General features: G+C 33.5%; 1 protein-coding gene across 1 annotated transcript in view; it reads left to right on the top strand.

Annotated features, from left to right (window-relative positions):
• The window catches only part of LOC137925773 (organic cation transporter protein-like), a 34,117-nt gene extending 22,056 nt beyond the window's left edge, over positions 1–12,061 (top strand). The window contains exons 5-13 of the mRNA XM_068769242.1: positions 1,262–1,357; positions 2,024–2,127; positions 2,720–2,913; positions 4,556–4,676; positions 5,544–5,679; positions 6,592–7,162; positions 7,980–8,111; positions 9,003–9,184; positions 11,888–12,061. Of these exons, the coding sequence (XP_068625343.1) occupies positions 1,262–1,357; positions 2,024–2,127; positions 2,720–2,913; positions 4,556–4,676; positions 5,544–5,679; positions 6,592–7,162; positions 7,980–8,111; positions 9,003–9,184; positions 11,888–12,061 (1,710 nt within the window). The remainder of the gene's footprint in view (positions 1–1,261; positions 1,358–2,023; positions 2,128–2,719; positions 2,914–4,555; positions 4,677–5,543; positions 5,680–6,591; positions 7,163–7,979; positions 8,112–9,002; positions 9,185–11,887) is intronic.
• Positions 12,062–12,481: the final 420 nt, after the last annotated feature.

Genomic DNA, 12,481 nt, shown 5'->3' with positions numbered 1-12,481 from the left:
ATTGTTTTTGTTTTGATTTAAATTTAAAATTGGAATTCCAAACCACAATTCCGTTACCACATGCCGCGATATTTAAATCTAATGTTGGTAGTATGAATCGTCAATTTCTTTACCTCATATGTGGTTTTTCTTACATCGATTTTTTTTGAATATTTTCTTATATTTTTATCGACCATGTTTTTGGAGACCTCTTGTTTCCTCTAAAATACGTGGGACAGGGACTTACATATTTGGGACAATAATTTTTTATTTAAAATTTTCATTTCTCTTTCTCCTTCTATTCCTAACTTATCTTCGCTCTTAGATCACAGTTTGAATAACAGATTTATTTTGATATCACAGTATTGACTCATTTTTATGAACATTTATTCCTATTTTTTAACTTATCATTTTTACAATTTTTAAATAGCACTATTTTTATTTTTATTTCTTACGATATTTACAATTTAGTTTAATTTACTTGACTTAGGGTTTTGCACGACCCTTGTATTATTAAGTTTTATATTTTAGGATTTGAATGCAGCCAATGGGCGCCTCTCCTTGTCCAATCTTATTTTAGCGACATGGTTAATATTATAAATACTTTTTCATTTTACATTTTAATTTACCACTACCACAAGACGATTATTTTGTCTTCTTTTAAGGTAGTGTTTCTCAAAGTAAGACCCATACATCACAGTGAGGCAATTTTATTGTTAATAAAAGTTATATATGTAAGAAAAGGACTAATATATAGCTACTTTCGCCAATGCAGTAGTCGTGCAATAAAATGCACCGCCCGCCAGCCCGATTAGTGCCAAACACAGAGTCGGCACTAATCAGTATAACATTACTCCCGAAAATGCCCCGTGGAGGGATCAAACACGTGTTTACATTTAACGGTGGTAGTTATGTAATTCGCATTGCCGCATGCGCATTACGGTGCATTTTATTGCACGACTACTGCTGCATGGCGGAAGTAGCTATATATTGGTCCTTTTCTTACTTAGGATGGACTTCCAAAAAATAACGCCTGAATCCATTAGATATAAGTTATATATGTTACATAGGTGAGGCGTAAAAATTTTAAGATGCGGCATGATACGAAAAAGGTTGTATTACAATGGTAGAAAGTGTTCTGCAGGAATTCCAGGGTTAACAAATGGGGTGATACATGTACCTTCAAATGACAGTAACACCAATTTTTAGTAAACTTATATGTTAACTCACAAGTTATGTTATACATTAAATTAAACGTTTTAATAATTTGTTTATTTAACAGATAATAAATGATATCGTATTACAAAGGAGAAAGGAATCTTGTGCCAATGGTTGGACATACAGTCGGCAGCAATATAAGAACACTCTGGTAACGGAGGTTAGTAAAGATATTTTTTTACACATATATAACTTTGACACACAATTGTAGTAACAGTAATTAAATACCGTATGATATATCTAACCATTGTATAACTAACAAACCAGTACATTAAAAAATATGTCTTGAATTCCAAATAAACATTAAGAAATTTTATTATATCCTTTATAGGCGTCAAGTTAATAACTTGTTAGCACAAAGCCTGCGAGTAGTATACATTTATTTATATATAAATATGTATTTATATATATATATATTTATTTATATATATATATCTTCGGGGCATCCTCAGGAGTTATGCTATACCGATTAGTGCCAAACACCGAGTATATATATATATATATATATATATATATATATATATATATATATGTATATCATTAAGTTATATAATTTTTTTTTGAAACTTTTGACTTTTCGACGGTATATTACTGTATATTGTGTACTTGTAATGTATATTAATTGACAGAAATGGAAGTAAACATTCATTTTATAATTGTGAAACAATTCATTCCAAAGCTTTAATGTCACTTTAAAATCATTCTTTGATTTATTTAATGATTTTTCTTAAATGTATTACATGATAATTTAGATACATGAGTGTATTGTAATACCATGTTATAAAGCCTTAAATACAATATATTACAATTGAAATATCTCTTTCAGTTCAACTTGGTATGTGAAAAGGAATGGTTGACTCCGTTCTGCTACACACTCTTCTGGTTTGGATCCATGTTCGGGAATGTCTTATTCGGATGTATGTCAGACAGGTAGATTTTTAAATTTAACAAAACATATCACATTCTTTCTAGTTCTGTTCTATTTTTTACTTTTTTAAAACATAATTACTTGTTATAAATTGTTATCTTGACATTCAATAATTTATATGGAATGAGCTCAAAAGCAAACTCCACGCAAAGCAGTGAAAAAAAGTAAAAATAGTCCTAGTAAGTTCACTACTTGACATAGATTCCTTCGATAGACTTCCAATAAGACTAGTTCGAAGCGACCAACGTCTAGAGTCTTCTTTAACGAGATCATCTCAACCAGATGAATCAGACCTCAGCTCGGTGCACTTTGTTGCACGACTACCACTGCATGTGCGGAAGTGGCTAAATAGTGGTCCTTTTCTAAATAAGGATGGACTTCCGCGAGGTAACGCCTGATTCCATTAAATATTTAAGACCTCAGCTCATCCGCACTGGCGAACCCGTTAGTGTTGAAGGATAGGCATTAGTTATTTAAGTTAAGATATACTTTAAGAGACCTAGTAAACATTAACATGCAGAAATGCGAAATAATGATTCTGAAAAAAGTAAAAAAAAAAATTCAGTGTTATAAGAGTCATTGAAAACGTTTCAGATGCGGTCGAAGATTTACAATACTGTTCATGATATACCTCGTGGTTCCATTGGCTATAGGAACAGCCTTTTCCAATTCATACACAACCTACACTGTCTTGAGATTATTCAGTGGACTATTTTTCCCAGCTTTATATCAACAGCCGTTTGTATTGGCCATGGAATTGATGCCACCATCTCGAAGAACTGATGTTGGTAAGTATATTCCTTGAGGTTTTTCAAACTTAAATGCATTCAAACCTGTTTTTGTGCGTTGAATAGAGACGGCATAAAAGAAAATCGTCGTTTTAGCCCATAGACGACCACTGCAAAACATAAGCTCCCTCCTAACATATCTTGGGAGAGATATACCATAATCGCGACGCTTGGTAGGTAGGTTGGAGATCCTAGTGTGGTGGTATGGTATACACAGGACGCTGCTGCTCATCCTCTGAAAACTTTCTTGTGAGCAGTGGCAGTCCTGTATATTTAATGCGCAAATAATAACTTTTTTATAAATCGTATTCCTAGATTCGAGTTTGATCTACGAATGCAAGTCTCAACTGGACTACCACAGCTAAATGTGAATACATATAAAAAACATGTACATATCTGAAAAAGTCACCAAGTTTTCCACTAATAACTTCATCATTTGTGTTAGAATTGGATTGTAATTTTCATAATATCCAAACAAAAGTTCTATTCTAAGTGATTTTATCTATCAACCACCTTTAACTGGATGAAATGAAAAGGTAGTTAACATTACATCTATTACACCATTAGAAATCTGGAAATTTCTAGAAAAAAATGAAAGATACATAGTGTTTATCTATGAAGAAGTGTCTCAGCTTTGAGAACTTATTCCCTTTTTGACTTTAACATGATACATTTGTAATCATCACTTCTGCTTTCCGTCCACTGCAAGACTTTTTACATTCCCCATATATTTCCAATAGGACTTGCATCTGTGATGGTATACGGTAGTCAGACACGACCTTTCGCTTAGAGCTTCATTGCCAAGGTCGCTTCACGTGCTATATTGGGGATCAGAAGATCCAAGATGAATATAAGTAATCCATACTGTCTAGCGGATTGGAAAATAGAAGATGTGGTTGGGAGTCACACAGCCCGCGTAACAAATAGCAGTAGAAACAACATGCTTAGAACGTCCGTGTATACCAAAGATATGAATCTTATTAATACCATTGGAAGATCCAGCCCACTTTCTCTTCTTGGTTCTTATTAAAAATCTATATATTTAATGGAATCAGGCGTTACCTCGCGGAAGTCCATCCTAAGTAAGAAAAGGACCAATATTTGGCCACTTCCGCACATGCAGTGGTAGTCGTGCAATAAAGTGCTCCCGCCCGCCAGCCCGCTGATAAATGCGTATGCGGCAAACAATGCGAATCACACAACCGCCACCGCCAAATTACTCAACACGTGTTTCACCCCTCCACGGGGCATCTTGAGGAGTTATGTTACACCGATTAGTGCCAAACACAGAGTCTATAACGTTGCTGAATTCATCTGATTTTTAGATGAATTCAGCAACGGATATTATATAACAGAAATGGCGACGATGATAATGAAATCTGACATAAATTATAATTGTACGTCATTGCCTGGTTTATTATCCTCCTTATTCGTCTCATCATCTCTAAAGGTCCTGTCTGTTTTAAAATATATCATCTGTGCTTTAAACGAAGTCAGAGGAGAGTCCAGATATTAATTGATCAGACCATCGGATAGGTAATCTCCCACATGGTCTTTTACTATCAACATCCACCTACTACGAGTAGTTTATCCAAGATACATGGTTGTCTCTCTAGTTCTTAATAAAGTTTTTTCTTCACAGGGATTGCAGCCGGCGTGCTATATTCTGTGGGAACGAGTCTTCTATCCCTCATCGCTTACGGAATCCGAGACTGGTTTCTCCTCTCCTTAGCTACAAGTGTTCCGTTTATACTTTTATTTAGGTAAATACAAGTTGATGTTTTATCACTACAAAAAATGACAGGGGTGAATGTTTACTTAATTTGTCAGCAAAAAGTTTTAAAGCTTTTACAACTATTTCCGATCACTTTGTATAGTGATAACTCTGAAGTATATTACATTGGTTAATTTTTTCTATTGGAATGCAACTGGCTGGTAACATCTGGCGGTGTAAATACTGCAGAGATATTTTTGAAACAGTTTAATTTTAACATGAAGCGATCCGAATTTCTTCGGAAATAGATTGCGCAAATATGAATCCTCAATTTTTAAGACGTGTGGTAACTATCAACTCCCCTTTTGGAAGGCAAGCGATCCAATAAGAGGAACTCTGCCAAACACCGAATTTTACGCTTTTTCTTGCTTCTTCTTGCTTTATTATTATTACGTTGTTTATTATTTCTGAAACCATTGACTTTTGAAGTTTACCAATTTAGAGTGATTCATATATTAATTGACGGCAAATATATAGCTTTTTTCATCTCTTTATATCCTATACATATTTGTTTATCAAATGATCCCTATTTTTGGAGGCATCTCCTTCTGCCTTATGTGGGGGAGAGAAGTTACAAATCCAGGCAAAACGAGTTTGTCAATTTCTATTCTACATTCTCTTTTGTCATTCATGTTATCTTTTATTCTTTCCTTTTATGCTACACTAGATCTGTCATTCTTCGCTTGCAGATATTCTTTTTTGTATCTCCTTCCTTCATTTACGTTTCTAGATCACAGTTTTTTACATTAATTATCACAGATAATACAAACATATCTGTTGTTATTTTACTACAGCCTATTGATATTAGTTTTCCATATAAATAAATAAATAAATAAATATAAATTTTTGATTTCAGTTACTACTGGTTAATACCAGAATCACCGCGCTGGTTGGCTGGAAACAATAGAGTGGGTCAAGCTGAAAAAGTAATTAGAACAATCGCAAGAAAGAATGGCATTAAACTATATCCAGGATTCCTTTTAGATATACAGGTAACTAAATCATAGTTTTGAATATGTTTGATTACTCCTAGTGCTGTTAGATCTTGGAAGAAATAACAACACGAAGTCTGAAGTAAAAGTGTATATATTCATCAAGCATATTACATATTTATATAGTTTTAAAACTATGAAAACAATGTTCGAAAAATTAAATCGTCACCTTATCAAGTAAGGTTCGTGAGAAAATTAGTTCTAGAAGAATACTTTGATTATATTGATATAAGAGTATATGTTTCTGACGAACTAAATACATATGCTTAATGTAATAAATATATGAAACTATATTATAAATACAAAATATATATTTATTACACAATATTTTTAGTAATTTTACTTAGGAAAACACAAATATACAAACACTATACTAATACAAAATAGGCACACACCAAAAAAAGTTTTAAATCGTTCCAACGGAATAGTACCCGTGTGTGTGCATGTTTGTCAGTGTATGCATGTTATCTATTTCTATCCGTTTCATCATCATTATTTTAGCCATAAGACATCCACTACTGGACCTAGGTCTCCTCCATAGATGTTATATTTTCAAAAAGGCCGGTAGTAAGTGGTTACATCCAACCTTTTTCTGACGACCTCAAGGAGAGATGGTCCACCCATCAGATAGATGACCTCCCGTGTACTTGTTTATAATCATTACTCCAGAACCTTCGGGCAATATTTGCATTGGTCTGTTGTGTCCAATTTGCGTCCAGAATTTAAAATTATACCATGATAAAATCCATTATAAAAAACAATTTTTTAATGACGTGAGTAGAAGTTGCATTAAGGCTAAATAGATGAGTTTCGATATTTCGAGTGAAAAGTGAGCCTTAAAATTACTTCCAAAAAATTATTATTTTCATATTAAAAAAAACGCCATGTTTAATTTTTATTCTACCATTTCAGAATAACATTGCAGATAAAGAATTATTCGAATGTAATGACGAAAATTCGACATCTCCAAAAGGTATTAAAGATGTGAATGCAATGAATACTATGGTTAACTTAAAATCAAATATGACCATGGTATCTGAGACTGAAAATAAAATTGAAACGCTAGAAAAACTTCTTCCGAGTAATGGAAAAGTATTCAAAAATAACATTAGAGATGTAAGAAAAGATGATTTAAGAGAAGATTGTAATATAGACGAAGATATACAACGAATTACAGAATTGAGGCAAAAAGAGATGGAAAACTCAAATAATTCTACAGTTGGAAGTATTAAAAGTGTATCAAATAAAATGCTATCCAGATTATTCTGTAAAAAAAATCAAGATGAGAACACAAGAAATGCAGTTAAAGATGAAAGTGCAGAAAACAATGTTGCATCAATTTTAGATATTTTCAGATATCCGATTATAAGAAGGAACTTTTTGATTTCAACTTTCAACTGTTTATCGATTGGTGTTATTTACAACAGTTTAAGTTACAATACATCTAACCTCGGAGTTGATGATTACATGGCCTTCTTTATTAGTTAGTATATTGTTTGCTATTTTTGCTTTGTTTTCACATAATTTCTTATAGTCAAGCGTTATCTTGGCCTATGCTTTGTCCGACGCGGTAGAGAATCGATTCTCCTTTTACGGTTCAATATCTTGATCACATATCACAATATCTTGGTCATTGTCACAGATAATTTCTAGTAATAGTTAATGATTTATAGCATCGATAAGATGATAAAACTTTGATGTACCTTGCTCCAAGAGCCGTCTGCATTACAGTATGACTCTCAACTTGCCTTCACGGCGAACCAGTTATAGATACGAATTGCCGTTGTTGCGTAGGTGTAAACCTTACAATATTATGTACCAACAAACAGATATTGTTAATATTAATATATGTTAATTAAAGAAGCTCTGAATAATTATACATAAATAATTATTTCCTATATTACTTTATATTACATGTTATGTTTAGTTCTAGGAAGACATGCGCCTAGTTTTGTTTCATGTACTTCATATATCTTTAGTTTCTTCGTCATTTCATCAAAAGGACATGTATGTAGGCCTATATTTAACAGTGTTGTTGGATTTAGGCCCACTTTTAGATTTCCAATGGTGTCCCCGGCATCTCCCAACAATCTTGACAAGAGCGTCTAAATTTCAACTGTATGTTACATTTTGTTGTAGATAATAATTTTGGTCGATAAGAGTTCTGTTAAAAGTTCTTATATTGAATAAACGTATTTTATCCTTTATCTTTACCCATTGCCTCTTCAATTAGCCTACCTTGGCTATATTGGTATACTTTTGGTATTAAATGTTATTAAATAAATAAAATAAATTTTCAGGTGGGGTTGTAGAAATACCATCATATCTGCTGGTCGGGCGTTGCATGGAACGCTTCGGTAGGAGATACGTACTTTGCTTCTCTATGCTAATCGGTGGTATTTCGTGTCTATGCTGTGGACTGGTTCCGGAAGGTAACTTGATTTTATTTTTATCCAAATGGTATATCAGAGGTGGCCAACTGCGGCTTGCAAACCACGTGCGGCTTTTTATACGACTGTTTTTGGCTCCGATTGATTGTCGAATTATTTCAATATTTGAATTTATATAACCCATGTCAGCTGCTGGGAAATCTTAAAAAATTACTGGTGTGAATAATTATTATTATTATTATTATTCCATTATAAAGTTAGCGAAATCCAAACACCGATCATAACTACTAACCGGCATCTTAAGTATCATTAGGAGTGCTGTCATATATGTGTAACATTATATCTAACCTCATACATATTTTGTACTTTTGTCATGTAAGTTTAATAAATATAATTTTTATTAAAAAAAAATATTCGTTTGTGTGTTTTAAATGCGTATTAAATTGCCGCTCGTAAAAAATTTCAAATTTGGAACAATCTAATCAAATTCGGAATGGAGTGAACTAGCAAGGAGCTTGGCCATCCCTGGTATATAGGTTTATTAGTTATATATATACATAACTTTTTAAAGCGAAAGGGTTAAACTAGTGTTGAATTCATTTTCGGATTGCCCTCCTATGGGACGTGCGCCCCTGTGGAATATAGATCCTAGTAACTATATATATATATATATATATATATATATATATATATATATATATATATATACATACATATATGTGTCTGTGTGTTTCTCGAAGGGGTTTAAAAAAACGTTTACGTATCATAGGGCCTGATGGGGGTGCCCCGTATGACGGACTCGATCTAAAGACTAAAAACAATCCTCTCTCTTCGGTATCCCTGGTTCCCACGGCACCGTACGGTGTGTGTGTGCGTGTGTATGTGTGGGTGTGTGTGATTTACACACTAAAAATGTAAATGTAACTGTTTCAGATTTACCATGGGTGGTTGTTGCGTTCGCCATGCTTGGGAAGTTATGTGCAGCTGCCTCTCTTGTCGTCTCATACGTGCTGATAGGAGAACTTCTACCGACAGTGCTGAGGGCACAGGCCATTGGCTTGTCTTCCTTCATAACCGGATTAGGTCTTCTAGCCTGCCCTTACATAGCACATTTGGTAAGTTTAAAAAAAAAATACAATTTTTACCACGTTTTAAATTCTATAGGGTGATTAGAAATAGACAGAAAAGGCTTCAAAGGTGTGATAGGATAATTGTAAGTAAGAAAAGGACCAATATTTAGCCACTTCCGCACATGCAGTAGTAGTCGTGCAACACAGAGAGTCCAAACATAGAGTCACTAATCGGTGTAAAACATAACTCCTGAAGATACCCCGTGGAGGGGTGAAACACGTGTTGAGTGATTTGGCGGTGGCAGTTGTGTGATTCGCATTGTTTGCCGCATACGCATTTATCATCGGGCTGGCGGGCGGTGCACTTTGTTGCACGACTACTACTGCATGTGCGGAAGTGATTATTGTAAGTTAATAATGCTTACAAAAATTTTACACTGTATTTCCATTGTCTCTCATCATTTCGGAAGATATCTATAGGGGATATAGCATAATCACCATGCTTAGCAGGCAGGTCGATGACAGTTTGGTATTATATTACGCAGAGGACGCCTCTGACCATCCTCTGGAATGTTACTTGAGAATTATATAAGATTTTATCCCGGTATTCGAATCCCAGACCTGCACCGCTGAGCTACTGCTCTTTGTGCATCCACTCTAAACTTTGACATAATTTTTATAGCATATACATTAGAAACATATCATAAATTATGAAGAGTAATTGGTTATGGGTTTAAAAGATTTAAATAAGTAGATGTATGCTCATTCATCAGGAAAAATTTTAACACTAAATTTTAATCATACTGTATACTGTATCACTCTTAAATATGTAACATTAGTTTATTTTTCTGCTAGAGTATGACAGGCCGAATTTTGTAAACACTTTTTTTTATTAATATTTCTTTATTTATTATTTCCGAAACCATTTGACTTTATATATATATATATATACATATGTGTGTGTGTGTGTGTTTTAAATAGATTCTTCATTGTTCTTATAAAATATGTGACGCGATTAACGACATTAGAACAGGCAGTCGATCTAATAAATAATTATATATCCTCTCGAAGGATTTCTACTATAACCATATATTTTATTTGTATATGTAATTATATATCACAGATAGTCTATTGAGATTTAATAGCTGTTAGAGTAATCATTTAACTACGGGGCTTGCATACGTAAACAGAAACAAAGCGACGTATGTGATAAATAAATACATTTAAAAAACTTATAAGTTAAACGGTTTTATGATACCCATATTGTGGTGGTTGTGGAAAAATATGTACCTAGTCCGCCATATTGGAACGGCGTCCATCTTGAATTTTAAATTTTGACATAATCATCGTGTTTTACTAGTGTAGCCCTTTCATTTGATACCCATATTGAGGGGGTTAAGGAAAAATATGTAATCCGCCATTTGGTATCGGCGGCCATCTTAGATTTATAATGTTATTGATTTTATTATATTGTATTGTCATCTAAATTAAATGTGTGTACCAAATTTCAGATCAATCTGACAACGGGAAGGTGCTTAAATTTCAATTTCTAATTTTGATCTAAATAAATTCCGTACGGGTCGAACTAAATAAAACCGTTTAAAAATAGATGCTATAGTATTCATATATAAGTTTACTGTTTACAATACATTCAACATGTCAGTTGTAGAACCTCCACAAGCTACTAGCCTTCCGTAAAGGTCGGCTAAAAACAGCCTGCATTCAGCGTCTTCCAACTATTAGGGAGAACGGAAAGTAATATCGTTTTTGTCGACATATTTCACGGAAAAACCGATTGGTTTTTACCACTCCAGCATTGATTTGTATACTAGATGGCAAAAGGTTGATAAAGAAGATGGATATATTGTTGATTAGAAATAGAACTTGTTAAAAATGCAGTCGTGTGAATTTAACTAAAACGACATTACTTTGGGTGCCCCTAATATAAGGTCGTCTGTTCACTTTGTGGGCGGAAGTACTGCGCTGTGTTTATCGATCTGTAGTTTCCACTTCAGAAACTTAAAGCTTTCCCACTGTCAGTTCAACTTAACAAATGACAGTGTGGGATTCTTCCCAGCTTTGTATATCTTGGAGAAAATAACAAAACGAAGTCCGTAATAGAAGTGTATATTCATCAAGCTTAGTCCATATTTATAGCAATTTAATACTATGAAAACAATTTTCAATTAATAAAAATCATCAGCCAATCACAAGTAGAGAAATATTGTAGAGCGCCCTCCTTTGGCCGATGTATATAAACAATTATATTTCTGTGGGATTCCCCTTTTCGATGCGCCGACGATGACGTAATGCAGCTCCAACAGACGAAAAATTCGATATAAATCTCTTATTGCGTATTACGTAGTACATATATTTATTTATGAAGGGATATACCACAATCGTCACGCTTGATAGACGGGTTTTTGATCGCAGTGTGGTTTAATATGCAGAGGGCGCTGCTACCCATTATCTGGATACTTCTTTTGTGAGCAGTAGTAATCATATATAATTAATGTACAAAGTGTGAATTATACGATTGTATTCCGGATTCCGGCAAGTCTCATTTCTTTAGCGCTAGGATACCACTGCTCGATAGATATCTTTGGCGGAAAGCTATGTCTAATTTTACAATTTTTAAATATTAATTATCTTTTATTTGTCACATGAAATACACCAATAATAATGTACAAATATTTTTGTGTCCAAGAAGTGTATGTAAAGAAAATATTTGTATTATTTCTTTTCCAGGCTGTGTATGTACAGACACTTCCGCTGGTCACAATGGGCGTGCTTGGTGTAATGGCCGGACTGATGCCTTTATTCGTCCCAGAGACTCTTAACCAACCATTGCCACAGACTATCATAGACGGAGAGAAATTTGGAAAGAAAATCAAAGTATTCGGCTGGGTGGTTTGGCGTTAAAACTTATATACTATTAAAATTAACTGTGATATTTTTTGATTAATACTATATTACGTGTATAGAGTTTCATATTCATGTCTCTCTAACAAAGACTAATAGATATTAACCGTTGCTTATCCAATGACAAAAGGATAGTAAAACAAACTGGTTTTATATTTAATCACTTCAATGAATCTTTGATTTAATTGATGTTTTTCTTAGTTTAACTTTATTACTATAAAGATCTGATATTAGTTCATAGAGTAGTTAATTGCAGTTACGTGTGTTCGTTTAGTCATAAATGTCAAATACGTGCTATGTTTTTATAAATGGAACTTTGATACGTTCCGTTTTACGCTAAGAATTATATTTATTCCTTTTTAGCATAATACACTTTTTACATAAAATTAAAAGTGGATTATTAAATAATTCTTATTATAG

This window comes from Battus philenor, unplaced genomic scaffold (assembly GCF_028537555.1).
Source record: "Battus philenor isolate CCGP_79_NKW_IND1 unplaced genomic scaffold, ilBatPhil1.0.hap1 SCAF_27, whole genome shotgun sequence".
NCBI classification, from domain to species: Eukaryota; Metazoa; Arthropoda; class Insecta; order Lepidoptera; family Papilionidae; genus Battus; species Battus philenor.
Note: the sequence above shows the minus strand (reverse complement) of the source record. Positions and strands in the feature narration are given on the sequence as shown.